The 23114-nt window shown below is 38.8% G+C and overlaps 1 protein-coding gene across 2 annotated transcripts in view; it reads left to right on the top strand.

Moving 5' to 3' along the window:
* Positions 1-23114, top strand: part of LOC131067516 (uncharacterized) — a 195141-nt gene that overhangs the window by 156718 nt on the left and 15309 nt on the right. For both annotated transcript variants that reach the window (XM_058002548.2, XM_058002547.2), the window contains exons 20-24: positions 2954-3028; positions 4092-4187; positions 4278-4358; positions 4461-4532; positions 4727-4771. In XM_058002548.2, the coding sequence (XP_057858531.2) occupies positions 2954-3028; positions 4092-4187; positions 4278-4358; positions 4461-4532; positions 4727-4771 (369 nt within the window). The remainder of the gene's footprint in view (positions 1-2953; positions 3029-4091; positions 4188-4277; positions 4359-4460; positions 4533-4726; positions 4772-23114) is intronic.

The following is a 23114-nucleotide window of genomic DNA, read 5'->3' as shown; positions in this document are numbered from 1 at the left end:
AGATGAATCCATTGGCAATTTCTTCTTTGCCAATGGCATTCCATTTCATGTTACACGGTCTCCTTATTATAGGAAGATGATGGATATGGTGGCCAAGGGAGGACCATCTTATGTGCCACCAGGGGAGACGAAAATGAGGACCTCGATCTTGGATAAAAGCTATTCCAAGATCAATATTTTGATGGAGAAGATGAAGGCATGTTGGGCGGCATCGGGGTGCAGCATAGTTATGGATGGGTGGACGAACATTAGCCATCGTCCACTCATCAACGTCATGGTCACATGTGCAGAGGGCCCATACTTCCTTAGAGCAGTTGATTGTACAGGGCATCGTAAAGATGCTGATTTCCAGTTTCAGGTCCTCAGGGAGGCTATTGAGGAGGTTGGGCCACAAAATGTGGTCCAAGTAGTGAGAGATGCAGCCTATGTGTGTAGAGCAGCAGGGAGACTTGTTGAGGCAGCCTATAGACACATTTGGTGGACCCCGTGTTGTGTGCATGCCATGAACAATGCACTCAAGGACATGGGGAAGATTGACTGGATTAGAGGAGTGGTCACCGATGCGAGAGATGTGCAGATGTTTATCTGCAACCACCACACTTCACATGCACTCTTCAGGACCTTCGCAAAGGAGTTCTTGAAACCAGTTGAGACTAGATATGCATCCTATTTCATTCTCTTGGAGAGAATGATTGAGTTGCAAGAGGCATTGCAACTCATGGTTATGACTAATGAGTGGAATAGGTGGGCTGAGGCCAAGACAGAGCAGGGGAGAAGGGTGAAGGAGATAGTGAAGAGTGATGTGTTTTGGACTGATGCGAAATACATTGTCTCCATCATTTCTCCAGTATTCCAGGTGATCAGATATGGGGATGGGGATGCACCTAACCTTGGAGAGGTGTATGAGTGCATTGACTCTATGCTTGACCAGATGAGGGCTGCTGTGCGAGTGAAGGACCCCTCTCTAGCATTCTACAATGAGCAAATCCGGCCTATCATTCAGAGTAGATGGGACAAGTTGAACACTCCTTTGCATATGGCTGCCTTTGCCTTGAATCCTAAGTGGTACAAGGCTAGACCGGGTAGAATGACACCGATTGAGGATGATGAGGTGAAGGCGGGTTTCTTTAGGTGCATAGAGAAGATGTTTGATTCCAGAGATGCCGACACAATGCGCACTGAGTGGGGAAGATTTGCCACTCTTAGAGGTTATTCAGATGCGGCAAAGATGGATATAGACACTATGGCACAGGAGGACCCACTTTTGTTGTGGACTTGTCATGGCTCGAAATCTTTGACCACCACTCTAGCCATCCGTCTGCTATCCCAGGTTTCCAGTTCTTCAGCTGCTGAGAGGAACTGGTCTACATATAGCTTCATCCACTCTCTTAAGAGGAACAGACTTACCTCTAAGAGAGCAGAGAAGCTTGTGGCTGTACACAGTGCTTTGCGTCTCATTGACCGCAAGACACTTATGTACAAGGAGAGTCCAGCGGCACGATGGGATGTAGAGCCAGAGGAGCCTTCACAGATTGATGAGGATGATCCTACCACTTCAGATGCAGGGCTAGTTGGTGTGAGCTTGAGGGACCTTGATCCTCAAGAGTCCAGCAGTTCCAGTGAGGAGGAGTTCGCAGATGATTAGAGGCCTCCATTAGCTACAGTTTGAGTTTTCACTTTTCAGTTTTGTCATTTTGTATTTGACTCGTCTCTTTTGTAATGCTATTGCTACACGTATTTGTATTTGGCTACTCATTGTAATGATGAATCATGTAATCATCTTTATTATTATAGACTTTGCAATGGCATCAGATATTCATATTTTTGGTTTTCCTTTTTCGATATTCATATGATAGAAATGAGAAATCTCCAATTTGACAATTTCATTTGTCAAATTTTATTTACTTTTAGCAATTAGTTACGTATCACTAATCTAAGTAATCTTGGTATTTCCTATAGTTTAATTTGAAATCTAATTCTTATACTGTTATACTGTTATACATCTTTTCAAAACTAGTTTTTCAAGTACTATATGTATATATATGAGCACCACCACCCCGCCACCCCCCCGCCGTCCCCCCGCTGTCCCCAAATTTAGGCCCTTGGTCCCCTTGTCCCGGAAACGCGTCCCCCTCGTCCCCCCGCCCCACCGTCCCCAACGCCCGTGGAACACTGCGTGTAATGTGTGCCACAAATTGGCTACTCCATAACCTCATTTGCATCATTGTATGATATATCATATGCCTAGGTACATTACATTATTGTGGGCTCTATGCTTTATTTATGACAACTCAACTTTAGTTTAGGCATTGAAATTTTTTTGGGATTATTTAGTGAAAATACAGCAAGTTACAACTGAATATGGAATACCAAAATGATTCTAGCAACAAAAAGTAAAATAATTAACACTAGAATTGAACCTAATGAGTAAAGCACTGAAACATTACATTGTTGTGGGCTCTATGCTTTATTTATGACAACTCAACTTTAGTTTAGGCATTGGAATTTTTTTTGGATTATTTAGTGAGAATACAGCAAGTTACAACTGAATATGGAATACCAAAATGATTCTAGCAACAAAAAGTAAAAAAATTAACACTAGAATTGAACCTAACGAGTAAAGCACTGAAGAAGATAGTGCATTCCTAACAGGATTGTCTGATTCTGTTTTTCATATTGTAGTCAGCATTTTCCATGTTTTTGATCGTGCAAGTTATGAAAACAATGGTTAGCTTACATTTTTAAATGTGTGCACCGTTTAGGAATATTTGCCTTTTTTCTATTGTTATGTTAATGTATATACCTGGCTATTTTTCCCAGCCACAGATAATGATCTATAAGTTCAATGCAATAGATTTTAGTGTGGATTTTTAATCTGTTCTAATTTAATTTGCCTTTCGTTGTTTTAATGCTTCAAAGTATGAATTATATTATTGTTTTGTTCCCCTTCCAGGTCTTACCTATTTTTCCTCAGCTTGTTAGCCTTCCACCTGAAAAGTTTCAGGCTGCACTTGCACGGATTCTACAGGTACTTATCACCTATCTGATATTAAGACTTCTGAACCAATTAAAATTTTCTTGCTATCTGTTTCATTGTCATGTCAGTGTTTGTGTATTATATATAAATTTATAGGAATTTAGAGAAGCATCTAATTGGCAAAATTGTTGTATACAGAGTACTGTTAAATGTTATAAAACATTTGTATTTGTCACTGCTCTGTCTTCAGCACTAGTTTGTTCTTGGCTACTTTGGAAAACATTGAAATTTTTGTGGAGATTTAGTTCAAAATTTATTTGTCTGTTTTTTTGTTCTCTCTTGCTTCTCATTCCATATCATTTGAAAAGAAGATCTAAAGAACAATTAACTAGGTCTGGTACTCGATTCATTGTGGTTGTTTTTGAGCATTTTCTAAGATAGGGCATATCCCTTGACTTCTGATATTTTTCAGCATACAGAGCGGGTATGTTTTTTGCCCTTTGCTGTGACCCCTCTCCTGTCAGATGTGCGGGAAGTATTGTTGTTAAATTTGCCCCTTTTAATTCCGATTTTATGACAAGGTGTGAGCTGCATTAGTTCAACCTTTCTCATTGGCAAATTTTATAGCCCTCCGTTAAGCCCTAGCCTCTGCTAAGATGTTGGATGTAGAACATAAAGCTTCACAGTTGATTAGTATCTCTTCACTGTTGTGATTTCTGAATGCACCCTCTGGCTTCATCCTACTCTGGATTTCTTCAGAGGCCCTATCAAAATTGACTATAGAAGAACTGCACTTTCATCTGTTGTAACAACTTTTTGGAATTGTTTTAGAATATAAAAAATGGACTTGATAGCCCTTGGTTTTAAGATTTTGCAACTCTTTTGATAATTCCCTATATGTATGGAATAAAGGACTGTTGATGATTGTTGATGTCATCTACATTTTAGTATGGTTCAGGTTGTCTTGTGGCATCTCTTGAAGTTCTTGTCTTCAAGTTTATGTTCTTATTTACAATACATTGATTTATTTTTAACTATTTATTAGGCTTAAACATTTTGTCTATCTCTTTGTAACCTTAATTCTTGAAATGAACCATTTTTATTTTTGTCTCAGGGTTCTGCCCATACAGGACCTGCTTTAACACCAGCAGAGGTTTTGATTGCAATACATGGGATAGATCCAGAAAGAGATGGTATTCCTTTAAAAAAGGCATGTAGATTAACCACTTCTGAACAAGTTCTCTTTAAACAAAAAATCATGTGATGTAAAGCAAGAGTAATTAAGTGCCCTTGCTTATAGGTGACCGATGCATGTAGTGCTTGCTTTGAGCAGCGTGATGTATTCACCCAACAAGTTTTAGCAAAAGTGTTGAACCAATTGGTATGTTTTACTTAATAACTTTTGTTAAAATAATAAAAGGTTGATTGTTGAACTATGGCAAATGTAGAAATCAAATTGTGACTAGTATTGCTATCTGTGCAGGTGGAGCAGACACCGATTCCTCTGTTATTTATGCGCACAGTTATTCAAGCAATTGGTGCTTTTCCTTCACTGGTAATTAAAATACTTCATGCTTGCAGTAGTGAACGGAAAGGAACTTGGATTGTCTTATAGTAATTTTGTTTATGATGTGATGGATCACATGACAAGTCAATGATGGTACTTCTTAGAATGTGACAGTTCTAATTTCATGTAGAATGTTGTCTAAGATCATACATAGATTAAGAATTTTGTTTCTTGTAATATAGGTGGATTTTATAATGGAAATACTCTCACGCTTGGTAAGCAAGCAGGTAAGCTGCTTTCTGAAGCACATTCAAAGACAGTCTGTAGCCATTTTTATAAGAAACATCAATACGAGTATATGTTACATGTTAATGGCTTGAGCATATGGCTTTATTTTATTGATAAATTAGATATTTATTTCAGTGTGGGAATAAATGATTAATAGCATGACTTATCAATTGATGTGGGGCTGATGTCTATCTTTTAGATTTGAGAGAGCAGCCTTTAAATTTACTTGTCTGCAACAGATAACAATTTCATAAATCTCATTTTGTAGTATGAAAGTTCCAACTATACAGTTTTTTTGCAATTTACATCATTGACACAAACTTGTATAAGGACTTGGACCAAAAAGCTTTATAATTTTAAAACTTGAATTGTAATTAAAAAATACTAGACCAAATTAGTTTTCTTTAATTATTATCCAATAATAAAAATAGAATGATGTATATTCTATATCCTATGTTTATTTGTATACAGCTGGTTAGTTAGAAAAGCCTTAATTTCCTATATCAGCTTCAAGACAGAAAACTGGTTAATTTGATATTACTACTTCAATCTTGAATAGTGATAAAAAGTGTCTGTACAAATAAGTTTTCCTTAACCATTATCTAATAGTAAAAGTAGAATATGTATATTTTCTCTCCTAAACTGAGTCATATACTGTCAGTTATTTAGAGAAGTCATAATTTCCTAAACCAACTTTGTAACAGAAAGCTGGATCATTGATATGTCTGATACACATATACAGTGGCTTTGCAAATCTGAATGATTTTCCTGACAAATTGGGCTACTATTCTAGGAGGCTGTGAGCAGCTAGTTCTAATTACCATCTTCAGAGGAGACAAGGACAGACAAGTTTAAAATGTCAGTCGGTTGTGCTGGAGTTGATCTTTTGACTGTCATTTTGTAAGCTTGCATTTTGGCAGCAACTTTGTCCTTGGGGAATTGTTGTCATCGAAATATTGGTTCGAGGCTAGGTGACAAGTGGTCCACAATTCTGTTGAATCAAATCTATAGTTTTGAGCTTGATTTGTAAGTCATAAATTTTATTATCAAGTGTAGGAAATCAAAATGAAATGGTTAATAAAGCTCAGAATTGATATTTGGCCTATAAAGGATTTGATAGTGTACCTTTCACATTGGTAATCTTGAAACGAAATGAAGGTTATTGAGTTGCATGTAGTTTACAGAACCTTTTGTTGGTAAGGCATGAAATTCAAGGGTTTGTTGCTTCTTGGTTTTTGTAGAGGTTTTGAGTGTGACTTTATGCATTGATATGTGTAAGTAGCGATTGCTTTTCATATGATGGTTAATGAGTGACCTAGTAAGATACATTAAGATGTTGTAAGATAGTGTTATCATTGAAAATCAAGCCTTTGATCCTTGAAATTTGAAGCCCAAATGCATAAAAAGGTTGCTGTTGTTGTCTATCATAGCCTTGAGAGTAAGTTTCAGATCGTCAGTTTAGCAACAAAATCTCTAAATAATTTATAGGATTGATACAGACATGGCAAAGCCTTTATTGACTAATTCACATGTGACTAGTATGGTAACCATGGGCATCATTTAACAACTATTACCAGGTATGCCCCTTGGGGTCCTAGCCTTGTGTCAAATTCGTTTGGGTACCATTCTTGCAACAGGGGCAACCCAAGTTCGCCTAGGGTCACACTTGGATGGTTTGGGTTCCCCGTGGGTTTATGAAGGATTCACATGGAACTTGGGGTGCCTATTCGAGTGTGATGTCCCTAATTAGAGCTATTGAGTCAGCCTTTCTATTTTTACTAATATTTTTTAATTAAATAAACAAATTGCTATGAATAGTTTCCCTAGGCCTGTTAAAATTATGAATAGATTTCCCTAGGCCGACTTGCATAGGGGACTTAAATATATATAATTATTAACAATTTTTTCAAGGGCTGACTTGTCTTGTTATAAGGGTTTTCCCCTAGCCGACTTTGTTGCAGTTTTACTTGGGCTGACCTTGGATAAGTTTTGTATACATATATCTGTGTGCGTGCGTGTGTGCACTCGCAGGCGTGTGTTGTGGTAGGGGAAAGCAATGAAGATTTTATTTATAATGCATTAAAATGAATGCAGTCAGATATTCAGACACAGCCCTAAGTATCCTTGGCTTGGTGCAACGAAATCCCTACCAACCTCTATTTAGTATTGCAATCAGCTGATTCATTTCTTGCGTTAGGAACCCTAGCGTTGGTGAAAACGGTTGAATGTGGGATTGAGAGACAGTTTATGCAGGGTACTTTCTATTGCAGCCATCATATGTTTGCTTGCACCTCTAAACGCAAGCAAAGAAGCTATCCATTCACCACTACTGAGCTGTAGTATTGTGTAAGAGAAGGTTTCAAATATAAGATGAATATGAAGTTTTTGTTTCAGTTCCCGTATGTAGTCTGTGGCTATTGGAGTATGCAATTTAATTGTTTAATGAATGATATTTTAGATAAGTCTTATATGTAGTCACTTATGAATATTTTAAGTTTATCTATTGACTCAAGAGTGTTGCGCAAAGTATTTCCTGTAGATCTATTTATTGTAAATGTAGAAGCATTGGTGTTACATTTAATAGACTGAAATTGAGTAACCGAAGCTTTAATTTGTTCTCTAAAAATATCATTGTGGATCTACTGTTCTATTGAGAAATACAAGCTGGTATCTTTCAGTGGTATCAGAGCCACCTTTCTGCCAGCCTGTAGATTGATGAGTGACAGGGACCAAAGATACAAGCAAAGGGAAAAGAAGAAGGCCATGGGTGATAGGGAAGAGGCTAATCCCCAAGATTTCATTATGGAGATCAAAGAGATTAGTACTAGCATGACGGATACCATGAAGAAGATGGTTCGACTTTTAAGAGGAATTGGCCAGCAACTAAGTGCTGATAGGTTCGTTTAAAGTGATGTTGAAGGCAGCAGTTCAGGTGGAGGAAAAACTTCAGCTAATGGTGGGAGAGCTTCTGTTAATACCATGACCTTCAGGGCTAAATTTATTGACAAGGAAACATCTAAAGGTATTAGGGAAGAACAACCTGATTTAGAGGAAGACACGATAAGGTTTCATGATCCATACTATGCCCTAAGCCCTGTTATTCTTGCAGATCTGACTTTTAGGGACTATTATGAGATGAAGAAAGAAAAGAACATGCAACACCAATTGGGGAAGATTACCATCCCAATGTTTGATGGATCTGGAACCTCATCAGCAAGAGCTTGGTTGCAAAAAGTAGATACATATTTCTTATTGAATCCAATGCTTGAGGAAGAGGATTTCAAATTTGCCACCTTGCATCTTGAGGGTGTGGCTCACAAATGGTGGTACCGTGGCCTAGTAACCCAAGGGCATGATTCAATCACTATCTTGGAAGACTTTAGCCAAAGATTGTTGGAGAGGTTCGATAGGAAGGATCCAAAAACTCATTTTAGGGAGTCAGCACAGCTAAAGCAAGAGAGTAAGATCGATGACTACGTAGCAGAATTTCAAAGGCAGGGAGTAATGATTTCTGATGTGTCAGAGAAAAGGATTATAGTCTTCTTTATAGAAGACCTAGCTGAACCCCTCAAAGGGTTAGTAAAAGCATTTAATCAAAGCACCTTACAAGAAGCCATTAATAGGGCTTTGAGTTTTGATGATCCAGTTACTAATGATAGATGGAGTTTCAAGCAAACAATTCCTATGCCATCAAAGAAGTCTCCTCAAAAGAACATTATACCAGCTAAGACAAATACGATGGAGATGTCTAAAAATGAGCTGCGAAGAAAAAGGTTATGTTTCACATGTAGAGAATCATGGCAACCAGGTCATAGGTGTTTGGGAAAGTGACAAATTCACTATATAGAATTAGTCTCTAATGAGGATATTGAAGGTGCAGCATGTGAAGGTGTGGAAGTCGGAGATCCAAGTCCAAAGTTGCTTGAGGACAAGCAACATTGGCGATGGGTGGATTGTGATGTCCTTGATTAGAGGTACTAAGTCGGCCTTTCTGTTTTTGCTAATATTTTTAATTAAATAATTAAAATTATGAATAGTTTCCCTAGGCCGACTTGCATTGTTAAAATTATGAATAGTTTTCCCTAGGCCAACTTGCATAGTGGAATTAAATAAATGTAATTATTAATAATTTTTCCAAAGGCCCACTTGTTTATAATGGTTTTCTCCGAGCCAACCCTATGGCTGTTTTACTTGGGCCGATCTTGGATAAGTTTTGTATACATATATGTGTGCTGTGGTAGGGTAAAGCAATGAAGATTTTATTGTTTCATGCATTAAAATGAATGTAGTTAGATATTCAGACACAACCCTGAGTATCCTTGGCCTTGTGGGACGAAATCCCTGCCAGCCTCTATTTTGTAATGTAATCAGCTGATTTATTTCTTGCATCAATGCTAGTGGTTGAATGTGTCATCGAGAGACAAATTATGCAGGGTACTTCCTATTGCAGCCATCATATGCTTGCTTGTGCGTCTAAATGCAAGCAAGCAAGTGCTCGGTCCACCACTGTTGGGCTGTAGTATCGTGTAAGAGAAGGTTTCAGATATCAGATGAGTATGAAGTTTCTGTTTTACTTTGTGTATGTAGTTTGTCGTTATTGGAGTATGTAATATAATTGGTTATCTGTAGTCACTTTTCATGAATATTTTCAGTTTATCTATTGAATCAGAGTGTTGCGCAAAGTATTTCCTATAGATCTGTTAATTCTAAATGTAGAATTATTGATGTTACATTTATAGACTTAATCTGAGTTACCAAAGCTCTAATTTGTTCTCTAAATATATCATTGGGGATCTACTGTTCTATTGAGAAATACAAGCTGGTATCCTTCATTGAGACCTTGTGCGAACCTGGTGTCCATGGCTATGAAGGTTTGTGTGGTTTGAGAGGCCTTAATTTGGTCTTGGTGGTGGGTGCTCTACCCTTCGACCCCATTGTGTATCACAATAGGGAACATGCTAGAGGCACTACCTCTAGACCCACATGAGGGTTGTTGTTTCTTAAACCCATTGTGTCCCTTAGTCTCCCACTAGTTGTTGGGATCACTTGGAACATAAGAAACTTCATTGTGACGGGGGGATGATGAGGAATTTAGATCTAACTATTGAGTGTGCTGACTTAGATGTTATTATCACACAACTTGCCAAAAATCTCTTTAGGTGAGGCAACTTCTACACATGGCTAGTGGAAGTGACATTGTAACTCATTGTGGTGAAAATGAAATCATGTAAATTCTGGCATTAATGCTAGCAATGAAGAACAATATCATGATTATTGAATGTTGATTGTGTATTGACATTTGAGAAGTCACTAAATTATACATTTATGAATTTTTCAATTTTTGAAATTATGAGTAGTGAAATATGAATACCATCATGCTAGAATTGGCAGCATAGTTTAACAATGAAGGAGCATCTGTTCTAAAATAATTTCAGTTGGAAGAATCTGTTTGATAGGGAGTTGAAGCAATTTGCTTTGATTAGTGGTTTGGTGATTGGTCACTCTCTACAAAAAGCCATATATGCTGATTATTAAATTGTGGGGGAGCTCAATGAAACAAGGAGGTAGCATCCCTGTTGAGGGTTTAGAGGCATGACATTCTCATATTTTTATGAATAGGTAAAAAACTGTGTATTTTTACTCCAATCGACTTAAGAATACTCAAATGCCAAAAAACCATATTTTTTAGTGTTACGCTTTGTTTTATGCTGCAATGATCTGTTTTGATTGGAGGCCTGCTTGCTGTTTAGCATTTTTAGCTCTATTTCCTTGCCTTTCAGCCAAGCCACTAATCTTTTATTCTACCCTACTTCAAGCAGCTTTGCTATGAGATGATTGGTTATAATAGTATTGTAGTGTAAACAATTGTCAACCTTGTTGGACATTTTGTCATTGATGTCAAAGGCTATTTGTCAAGGTTTTGGTAAGAGAATTGGAATGAAATACTTATTCATCAAATTTAACTTGACCAGCTTGACGTGCTTGGGGATCTTAAGCAGCTTGTGTGTTTGCTTAAGCTGTTTTGGTGTGTGCTTGAGGTGCCTGTGTGTCTAGTTGAGCTTCTTGGCTGTCTACTTGAGCAGTGTGTGTGTCTGCATCAGCATCCTATGTGCCTACTTGTCTTTTAATCAATTGCTCAGTCAGATTTCATGCCATATCATCAGGTCTTTGTGTGGCTGTTATTTTTTAAAAATCTCATCAGAGCTCTTTATTTCCAATGTATGCTTATTTTAAGATGTGGCGGCATTTTTTTAAACAAGGTTATCTTGAGCTTGAATATGTAATGCCTTGTATTTATTTGGACGGCTCATTACTTTTGACGGCTTCAGAATTTTGTTGGGGGTGTTATTTGAAACAGATTTTTATGTTTCTTTTCCCATTTTTAGTGTGTCTGTTTGTGTAAGGCGGCTACTTATTATATGCTTTCAGCGCATATTGTTTATTTATTTCTGGTAAACTGTGAGTTATGCATAAAGGGGGGAATGAAAACTAAAACTGCTGTTACGAATCCAAGCTGAGCTTGATAATATTTTCCGTGTTTTGCAAGATCGGTTTTTGCTTTGAAAGGTGGCGGTTTGTGAATTTTTAAATAAATGAAGACCAGTTTTAGTATCGCCATTAGCAAAAAGAGATATTGACGATTTTTTTCGCGGACCTACGAAAGTCATTCCTTGTATGATGCTGTTAGACTATGTGGTTATTATTCTATGCGCTAGCTGTGATGGGTGTGAGCCACGTTTTTTTGCTAAACGTGTTGTGATTAATATGATAAAGAAATACGATGAAATCCTTATCATTTGTTTTTGGCAATGGGGGGCTCATGCCCTTTTCAAGTAGAGGAAATAAGGAATAAGTGGTAGGAGGTGTATCGCTGCAATATTCTTTTGGGTGTTCTTGTGAAAAGAGGAAAGCGTTAAGTATGATGGACATGTAGCAATTTAAAAAGCAATTCTTCTCGACTCTGTTGGGATTATAGAGAAAGCATCGTATCTAATGATAGTTGAAGTTTAGAAAAATTAGTATTTGTTAATCTGGAGTCTTCTACAGCAAAAGGTGATATATTATTGATGACAATGATTTACAGAGTTGTGTATTAGGTTGAACCTGGAGTACCAAAGTGAGTCTATTAAAGGAACAGGGCAGTGGCAATGATTTGATGATCATGAAATGGCCTTGGACTTGTGATTGTCTGCTACATCATATTTTTGAAGTTCTCTAAAAGTTTTGTTTTGAATTTTTTGAAACTAAGGTTGGTGCCTTAGCTGATAGAAGTTGGTGTTTTAGATAGAGTTGATGCTCAAGCCGAGATTTGTGCCTTTGTCAACTGAAGTTGGTGCATCAGTCTTTCTGAGTTGGTGCTCAGTTTGTAATCCGGATTGTTGTCCATTTGAGCTAATAGAAGTTATTTGATGTCGTGGTTTTTTTATCGAAAAGAGTTTTCTTGGAGAAAAAATTGTGTATTTCTTTTGCTGGTTGTCATTTTAAGTTCAGTTGGTTTCATTGTGCAATTTTTTTTTTTAAAGGGTGTTGAAATACTGATTCACCCCCCGTCCCCCGTCCCCCGCCCCCCCCTCCCCTCTCACTATAGATTAGATGCATACAAGATTTCTGGATCTGGATTATGAAGGAATGGGCTCTATTTATAGGAAAAATCGAGAAATGGATGGTTGAGATTGAGTAATTTCAACAAGGGCTAGGATTGATGGGTTTATGATCCATGTAAAGGCTTTCAACCCAATCCCAGGATGACAAATGTCAACATGAGATGGCTTGAGAGGAGAGGGAAGAAGCATTAAATGCTTGAGATGACATGAAGGTTAGCTTAGGAGGTAAGGTTATGCTTGAGTTGAATGAATAAAGCCATTATCCAATGAATAATGCCTTTATCCAATGGATAAACTCTTATGCAAGAGTTAGTGGGGATAACCATGGTCAAAGAAATGAATGCTTGAAGAGAGACCCATGAGTTAAATGGAGGTTGAGTTAGAGGAAAAGCCTCTAACCATGTGGGTGAGTTGAGTTAATCATTAATGGTTATGTAAGAGCCATAAATTGTCATGTAAGACTTTGGGGGTTAACCTATTGGAGACAAAGCATTTAATGCTTTTCAAAGACTTTGGAGGCTTTGAGAAGTGACTTCAAGTTGCTTAGGAATGTGACAATAATTAGGGGATGGGTTTAGGCTAATTAAGAATGGTTTAGAAGAGTCTAGAATGGGTTTAAGATGCAAGTGGGTTTGGTGGGTGAGGGAAAATAGGATTTTAATTAAAATAAATTTTTTTATTTCAACAAAATAGGAGAATGCAAGTGGGGGGGTAGTTTAGGGATTTAAATAAATGTTTTATTATTTATTTAATTGATTTTGAGTGTGGCTTAATGAATTAATTTAAATAAATTGAATAATTTATTTAATTAATAGGAGAAGAGTTTGAGGATGAAATTAATTAAATATTAATTCAATTAACTGATTATTAAGGGTTAAATAATCAAATATATAGTAAATACTCATTTAATTAAGTGGATAGATTTATGTGACTACATTTGCCCCTCTTTGAGACAGTGCGGTTTATCGCATCGTTTCAAAGAAAGAAAATAGGTGTGTGAAGAAATGTGCCCCATAAATTGTTAATTTAGTGGGTGGTATGCCCCCTCGAGAGATGGGCTGAAAAATTTCAAAAAATCGGGCGGTCTCTCGAAAAAGGACAAGAAGTGGAGGGGAGGTAGAATAGAAGAAATTAGCAATAACGGTGAAAGAATGGGAGAAAATGGGGGTAAAACGGAGAAAGGGCAATTCAACGAGTACCCTTAGGTCATGAAAGAGATACAGTGCAAATGTAGTGTGTGCTTTTGATTGATGCTATACAATTGATCAAAATTGGTTGGACAATCTGGTGCAATCGATTTAATTGCCCCGGTTGAGTCAAAGCGTGACAGTTGATGTCAGTTGTTTGCTTGGACAGGATAAAGTCTGAGTAAGTGAATCAAAGTGACTTGATGAGACTTAGACAATTGATGTAATTGTCCGTTTTTTATTGTGTTTGATTGGTTGATCAATTGATAGTGTTTGTGTTGTATGTTGGTTGTGGTGAATCATAGCAGCCCCGTTGAGACTAAGGTCATTGTGATAAATGCCTGTTGTAGTCTAGGATTGCCATAATCGATTACTTGTTGAGACTGAAAGATACTTGATCAAAGTATCTGTTGATAGTCTAGGTGTGCGTGAGTCGATGTACCTGTGTAGACAGAGTAACTTGCTTGTCTTATAGGATGACTTAGGATGGGAAACACAACCCCTCCTGTTAGAGATGGATGGTGATGAACGTGGCTTGATTGGGTTGATGGGAACCGATGAAGGGATTATGTGATTATGATGATGACCTAGATAGGGAGGGTGAGGGGGGGATTCAATGTTTAGAGAGAAGGTATGGAGGACCTAGGACTCATTCCTGTGGAAGAAGATTGAAAAAAAGAGAGTATCCATTGTCATTACTATGTATGAATGATATGCAGCAATATGGATGTATGGATGGATGGAATGCAACGAAATGCAATATATACAGATGAGATGAAATGACGATCCATAGATTATTCACACTGCTTTATTTTCATCATTGAGCATGGTAGTATCGTTCTTGGCCGAGGTAGCAGGAACCAAGTTTGAGCATTTCACCTGTAATCAAGCATTTATAGACAAGGAAAAGTTACCCTCCATTCTGGTTCATGCGCAAATGGTCGAGGTATACGCTGTAGTCAGTAAGCCATAGTGATCTATGACTGTATTTTGCATAGGATCACGTAGCTTAGTGAACTTCCCACGTAGACACCATTAGTACATGCCCCAGAACTTCATTGGAACAATCCGTAGACAACAAACAAAGAAAAAGATATCAGGATCCATCCCCGCTACTCTAATCACTTGTGGATATCCTTGAGTAACGTAGGAACTTGATATAAATAAATTAATAACAAACCGACCAAGTACTTATCAGTTTAAATATAATTTTCTTGTCAAAGAAAATGTTACCATGTCTTATCTGTGAGGAAAGTTGCGTCCTTGTGAAGACAGTTGGGTGTAGATGTTTTTGACTTGGTTGATTGATTTGATAAGTGATCATCGTTTGAGTAGCTCAAAATGTTGGTTTGGTGTCTGGTGCAATGTGTATGTAAAAGGAATAATATGCGTTGCCATGTTTTTGATTGATTTTTGATGTTTTTGACATGTTTTTGGATTTTGTGAGTGTTTTTAAATGTTTTTGGTATTATTCTGAGCTTTTACGAATGTTTTTGGGTATTTTATTTCTAGCCAATTTTGAATGAAGAACTCAATGAATCACAACTAATGTAGAATCCACTTCCATCAATAGGTTAAGAGCATTGCCCCTAGTTGAAATGTTGCTATGAAAGCGGGATGCAAGACACATGAAGTACTAACCTTGATTGCAGATCAATAACAAACCATGGTTTGAATGATGGATGAATGGATGCAATGGATGTGATCGCAATAAGCTTTTACGAATGTTTTTGGGTATTTTATTTCCAGCCAATTTTGAATGAAAAACTCAATGAATCACAACTAATGTAGAATCCACTTCCATCAATAGGTTAAGAGCATTGCCCCTAGTTGAAATGTCGCTATGAAAGCGGGATGCAGGACACATGATGTGCTAACCTTGATTGCAGATCAATAACAAGCCATGGTTTGAATGATGGATGAATGGATGCAATGGATGTGACTGCAATAAGTTTGAAAGACAATGAAGCCATAGCTTTTACGAGTGGCGCTTGTTTGCTATGTTTTCACCATCGCACTTACCCAAGGTGCCACCGTAGTGTTTTTTTGCCGTTTGGATGGATGATTTTTTTTTACTATTTTGATGTTTTTGTATTTTCTGTTGGACATTTTTCTGAATGTTTTTGGTGTTTTCTGGTATATTGGAGCCTGATGCTCTGTACAACTTATGTATGAAACCGTTTGAGGTGCATGCTGTTGATCGAATTTGCTAGCGGTTGCCCTTCGGAAGTTGCCAACTGATATGCTCCATACCCAAATACAGCAGTGATAACATATGGACCCAACCAGTTGGATTCAAACTTGCCCTGATGTTCTTTGTTTGGCTGGTTACGAGGATTCTCCCTGAGAATGAGATCACATACCTAAAATGTACGAGGTTTAACCCGATGATTATAGCTTCTACTCATGCGCTGTTGATAGGCTTTTAGGTGGTTGTATGCAGCTTGTCGCTTTTCATCAGTAGTTCCAAGTCTTGAAGACGTGAGACTCGGTATGCTTCATCATCTATCAGATTGTGCAAGGAAACACGTAGAGATGGTATCTCAACCTCAATAGGAAAGATGGCTTCTGCTCCATAGACCAGTGAGTAGGGGGTTGCGCCTATAGGGGTTTGAATGCTAGTTCGATACGCCCATAGTGCTGGATTTAATTGAACATGCCAATCACGGCCAGCATCATTGACTGTCTTCTTGAGGATTCTCAATATGTTCTTGTTTGATGCTTCGGCCTGACCATTGCGTTGTGGGTAATATGTGGTGGAAAAGCGGTGTTGGATGTGAAACTTCTCACAGAGATCACAGACATCCTGATTTTTGAAAGGAAGTTTGTTATCTGTGATGATGGACATGGGTACACCATACCGATAGATGATGTAATTAAGGGTGAATGAGGCGATTTGCTTGCCGGTGACTTGGGTAAGTGGAACGGCCTCGATCCACTTTGTGAAGTATTCGGTGGCGATAATGATAAATTTGTGGTCGTTGGATGAAGATGGATTAATTTTACCCACAAGGTCAAGTCCCCATTGACAAAAGGGCCATGGTGTTGTGATTGGTTGCAATTCCCTGTGCTGGTGCATGTATCAGGTCTCTGTGAACTTGGCACTTCTTGCATTTTCTGACAACATAGTAGGAGTCTTTTTCCATGGATGGCCAATAGTATCCAGCGCGCATGATCTTCTTTGCTAAGGAAGGACCACTTGAGTGAGCCCCACAAATTCCTTCATGTACCTCTTCCAAGGCTTTTGTTATCTCATCTTATTCCAGACATCGAAGGAGAGTACCATCAAGACTTCACCGGTATAGGGTTTCGGCAATGATGGTGTATTGAGTGGTTTGGCGGATGAAGGTTTTGCGTTGGTTATTGGATTGGTTGGGAGGAAGTGTGTGATCGTGGAGGTAAGTGAAGAACTCACAATACCATGGGGATTCAGAACTGACTAGGCGACATATCATTTCAGTTTCGGGGATATCATAAGCGGGGATCCAAAGCTGTTCTACCAAGAACTCGTAGCGTGTGGATTTTTGCGGAAGATCTAGGAGAGATGTAATTGTAGCCATTGTGTCGGCAGCTTGATTCTGATCTTTGGGTACTTTCAAATGTGATAGTTGTAAATGATTCTTTGTAACTATCCACCATCCTTTTATACGGCATGAACTTATCATCCTTAGTTTGGTGCTCATCGGTGACTTGTCGGATGACTAGCTGAGAATCTCCATATACCTATAGCTCTTTTAGATGCCATTGTATAGCCAATTTGAGTCCTGTGATCAAGGCCTCATATTCTCTACTATATTATTGGTGCATGGGAAAGTGAGCCTGTACGATTTCGGGATGTTGTCACCTTGAGGTGTGATAAAAAGAATACCTGCCCCCGAGCCATGTCTAGTATATGAGCCATCAAAATATAGCTTCCATGGTTGTGTTGCTGTGATCATGAAGATCTCTTGATCTGGAAAATTGGAAACAAGAGGAAGGTCACCTGCGAGGGGTGCCTCGGTCAACTAATCTGCAATAACTTGCCCCTTGATAGCCTTGCGGTCCACGTACTCAATGTCAAATTCACTCAGAATCATAACCCATTTGGCCAAGCGGCCTGTTAATGCTGTTGAGTAGGTATTTGAGTCGATCGATTTTAGCAATGAGTTGTACCTTGTGTGTTAACATGTAGTGCCTCAGCTTGGTGGCTGCCAAGATAACTGCTAGGCAAGCTCGCTCAATAGGTGTGTAATTGAGTTCATAGCCTACCAATGTGCGAGAGATATAGTATACAACACATTCTTTTCCTTTTGCATTGTGTTGTGCTAGCAGTACTCCTAATGCCGTATTTGTAGCTGAAATATATAGCAATAGAGGTCTACTTGGATCTGGTGGGATCAACAACGGTGTATTCATCAGGTAATCTTTAAGCATTTGGAATGCTTGCTGGCACTTTGTATCCCATTGAAAGCGGATATTCTTGTGTAACAGATGCGTGAAGGGGTGACACTTATCAGCCAATTGCGCAATGAATCTCCGAATTGATTGTAGCCGCCCTTGTAGTGTCCTTAACTGACTGATGTTCTTGGGAGGTGGCATGTCCATGATTGCTTTGACTTTCGCCGGATCTACTTCAATGCCCTTGCTTGAGATAATGTATCCTAGGAGCTTCCTTGAGGTTACTCCAAAGACACACTTCTTTGGATTAAGATGTACATGATATTGCTCTAATCTGTTGAAGTTTTGACCCAACATTTCTAGATGTCCTCTTGTTAGGGATTTAGTGAGTAAATCATCGACATAATCTTCCATTATGGTGTGCATCATGTCATTGGAAGATGGTAGTCATAGCTCTTTGATAGGTTGCCCCTACATTTTTCAGACCAAATGGCATCACATTCCAACAGTAGGTTCCCCATGGGCATGTGCAAGCAGTTTTATGTTGATCCTCTGGAGCAATCTTAATTTGGTTGTACCCTGAAAAGTCATCCATAAGAGAAAGCATTGCATGACCCGTTGTTAGATCGACAATCATGTCGATGTTTGGTAAGGGGAAGTCATCCTTAGGGCATGCCTTGTTCAAATCTCTGAAGTCTGTATAGATACAAATGCCCCCATTAGGCTTGTCGATAGGTACAATGTTGGAGATCCAATCTGCATGATCGATTGGTCGAATGAAACCCACATCTAAGAGCTTTTTGAGTTCTGCCTTGACAAGCACAACAATCTGTGGGTGCATCTTTTTGAGCTTTTGTTTTACCGGTTTAGCTCCTTCTGCCATGGTGAGGCGATGCATGACTAAATCAAGATCTTAGCCAGGCATGTCTGCATAAGACCATGTGAAATTGATTTGACACTTCTGGAAGAATTCCACAAATTTTGGCTGTTCCTCTAGAGTTAATAGAGATGCCAAATGTATTTGGTGAGGAGTCTCAGGGGTCCCCACATTGAATTCTTTTTTTTCTTCGATCTCTCCTGATTTGTACTAGAGGGGAGGATGTCAAACCTTTCATCCTCAGGCGCCTCAGAGAGGTTGTCACCTTTGGATACGCTCTTTATTTTTACTTTTTTGGGATCAACAAGTGCCACTGTGTGGTTTTCACTAGAAGATCCATGTTTTATTGTGATGTTTTTGCAACTGAAAGGTTTGGCATCTGCCCCAAAGTACGCTGCGCTATTAAGTTCGATGGCAAAGCCAACTTTATGATCCCCGCTTGGTATGTGATCCTCTATTTCTAAAAAGTCGATGAGCGCCTCATCGTTTTGGAAGTGATCAAGACATGGGGGATTTGGCTGGTTCCAGTCAATGACTTCGGGGTGGATGATAGGCACGACCTCATCAATTAAGTTGAGTTTAGAGGAGTCAGTGAGGGTTAATATTGATGAGTGAAGTTCGTCAATGGTACTCTCCTTGTTAGGTTCTGGTGTCGGATTTGATGTAAGGTCCGTGGAAGGTGCTTCTTGCTCACGAATCCAAAAGGTTTTAATCCATGCCTCTCCGTAAGCTGGTGCTGCTGGCAGGATTATAGGAGTTGTTGATGCTACTGGTGCCACTGCTGCTATTCTTAGTTTGGTAGGTGTGGTTGGTACAAATGCTGGGAGTATCAATGTTGGTGATGCTGCTGTTGTTACTGATGGTATTATTAGTGCTGTAGATGCTACTGAGGGGATTATTGGTGTTATTGGTACAATTGGTGCAGCAGATGCTACTGATGGGATTATTATTGCTGTGGGCACTGCTGTTGGGATTATTGTTGTTGGTGATGTTGCTGGTGTGATTGATGTTGCTGATTTGATGATCAATTTTGTTGGTGTTGCAGATATAATCAAGGATGGCCTCCTTGGAGTAATTGTTTGATACATGGGGTTGCTGGGTTTACCTTTGAATCTGAGCTTAGGAAGAGATTCCTTTTTTGAAAAGCTAATCCAGTTTTATCTTTGGGTTTCAACTCGGGCTCGTGTCGTCCTTGTTTGCAATGTCCCAAAGCACTCTGGCAATCATAACCCATTCTTTGGAGGATAGTGAGGCCTTTGCCATATTTATCAGTAGGAAGCGTAACTTTTGAGATTTCTTTGGTGATAGGATCTTTGTAGATCCATTCTGCTAGGTCCTCATCTCTGGTTTCCTCTTCTTGACTTTTAGTAGGGATGAACTGCGCCAAAGTGCATGTTGGCTTGGTTGGTGGTGGTTGAAGCAACTTTTGAGGCTTGGCATAAGTTTTAGGGGAAGTGGGTCTTAAGCCAACACAAGAGTTGGCTTAGATTATATTGCCCAGGACCTTCCTCAACCATTTTCATTTTCAACTTCTCTTGCTTTGGTATAGGGGTGATTGAATTAGAAAGAGAGGCTGGACTAACAAAGGATGTGGAAGGGATAGCTTCTCGGTTGTTAGGTACGGTGATCTCTGGCTGATGGTTAATATTGTTACAATATGCAAATGGATTTGCATTGCCAAGGATTGTGATTTCTACACCGTTATGGGGAAACTTGATATACTGATAGGTGGATGGAACGACTTGCATGGCGTGTATCCAAGGTCTTCCTAACAAGAGATTATATGGCAAAGGAAGGTCCAGAACTTGGCAGATGATATGTTTCACCACTGGCCCCACTCTGATAGGTAATACAACAGCTCCTTTGGAAGAACGCTCCACATCATCATAGGCCTTAATGGTTATCTTTTTTGCTGGGATCCATTGGTTCTACCGCATATCCCAATGTTGTGACCAACTGCAAGGTGCATATATTCAGGCCAACTCCATTGTCAATCAAGACTCGCTTGATTCTGTGTTGGTTTACAAATCCTTCAATGTGAAGGGATGCGTTATGTGGTTGTTGGAATGAAGCGTTGTCACTTTCAGAAAAAGTGAGGCATGGTGATGACCTGAGATTGCCAACCATGGCTTGAAATTGATTTGTGTTAAGGTTGGCGGGGACTGACGCTTCTTGGAGAGCTTGATCCAATATTGTTTTGTGTGAAGGGGATAAGCGCAAAGGCTCTAATATGGATATGAGTGCGGGCGTTTTATCTAATTGTTCCACAAGATTTTATTGCTTGGGCAGGGGTGTCGTTCCTTGTGGTGCCGCTCTATTGATGTGTATTTTGTACACGACTAAACACAGAATAAAATACCTAGAGGTATCTTATCCTCTCTTGAGTAAAGTCTCTGAATGCTGAAGATATCGCAAAAAGGATCAATCAGAAGGACTTCAAGGTTCTGCTTTGTAGGATCTCTTCTCGTGGATAAGCACCAGTGGTCGTTGTGTTTACTGTTTTTTCAAGGGGCCTTACGTACTTTCAAAGAAAGCTTGTTCGTGCAACTACCTTCCAAATGAGGAAACATGATTCTCCTAATACTAACAGATTTTCAAAAAAGATCAAAAGATAAAGTTTTCGAGGAAGAGATACTTAAACTAATCCTAAGAGTGACTTAATGAGGACTGGTCTTGATAAGATTTTACCAATTTCAGTATCGCCAAACGATTACAACTCCACTGGAATTGGTGCGATCTTCTACGGGGATTCAACGATTTTCAAATCACCAAGGAGATAGATACTATCAGGGAGATACATATCAATACTTCTAATGATGATTGAACTCTTAACCAATCTTAATGTTTCTAGTTGACCACACAAGGCGTTCTTACAATAAGTAAGAAGCTAGTGGTTTGGAATGTGAGTCTTATCGAAGATCAGGCACAACATTCGTCCTTCAAACTTAAAATTTAAATGCTATCTCTACTAAGAGTGATTCAAGAAGATAAACAACCATGAAAGTAGCCACAAGGATTGCAACAAAACACCATAACTTCAATATTTCATTGATCTCATAGCCAAATAAACAACAATTGTTCAACTTTCTCTCTTCACTACTCAATTCTTTGCTACTAACAAAATTAAACTTGCTTCTCTCCAACTTTCTAACTTTTCTAACCCCTTAAAATGAAATGAGTGATGGCTTATATAGCACTCTCAAATACAATGAACGGCCTGAATCAAAAGAAGATCGATGGCTGAGATTCTGACACCTAAACCCTAATTAGGGTTTGTTACAAAAAAGTCCCCATTTAGATAAACATTATCAATCCATAGCCAATAAAAATTGGCACAAATAACGAGGAGACAGACTAATAGGAATTAAGCTATCACATCATCTTATAACAACTTTTCATCTAGAACTTTGTTCCCCTTCCTATGCTCTTTCCTAGCATATTCAATGAATCTGGACGTAATCTTCTCAATCTCAGCAATAGAAATCTCAGGAAAATTCTTCATTCATTCTTCCAAGTGAAGAACTTGATCAAAGGCAGTGAGAAGAGTTGTCTCCCATCCAAGCTCCACCTCTTTTGTTTTCTCAATCAGAAACATAGTAGCATGCATCTGATTTCCCTGCTCTTTGGTGACTCTGTTCTCCTCTTTGCAAAAGATGATCTTGATCTTGTCTTCCAATTCTTGGACGTCCACATCCGTCTCGATCTCAATTCCTCTGCGAAGGATCGTACACAATACCTCAAATAATTCCCTCAACTTGGCTGCACCTGGAACTGATATCTTCGAAAAGAACTTCCTTTATCTGGAGCAAAGTTGACCACTGCAGAAGACTATGGGCTTCTCCACTCATTATCTTCTCTTGTGCTAGAATTTGTCTTGGTGTCCTTATCACTTGCAAGACCGGGATGACAACATCTCTAGTGTGAGCAAATGCATCCACATTTACCAATAGATTATGGATGATCTCAAGAACTTGGATACCACGGTGGACCGTCTTCATCATCCTTGTTGCAAATTCCATGGCCACCTTGTAAGATTCATCAATCCAAGAACTCATGACTTGGACCAAACTCTTTACCCTTTCTGCCTCATTTATTGATTCAAGAGGAAGTGCATGCAAAGGAGATATTGCTGGATCCTGTCGTCTCAAAGGTTGATTAAGATGGCTAAAATAATTTCTCCAAGCACTGACCTCCTTTTCTAGTTTCTTATTCTTTTCCATTTCTTCTTTGAGTTTGTCATTAAGTGCTTTCAGTGAATCAGTTGCTTCTTCCATGGCTTGCACAGTGGTAAGTGGAC

This window comes from Cryptomeria japonica, chromosome 10, assembly GCF_030272615.1.
Source record: "Cryptomeria japonica chromosome 10, Sugi_1.0, whole genome shotgun sequence".
Taxonomy (NCBI): domain Eukaryota; kingdom Viridiplantae; phylum Streptophyta; class Pinopsida; order Cupressales; family Cupressaceae; genus Cryptomeria; species Cryptomeria japonica.
The sequence above is the reverse complement of the archived record's forward strand: the minus strand, read 5'-3'. Positions and strand labels throughout refer to the sequence as shown.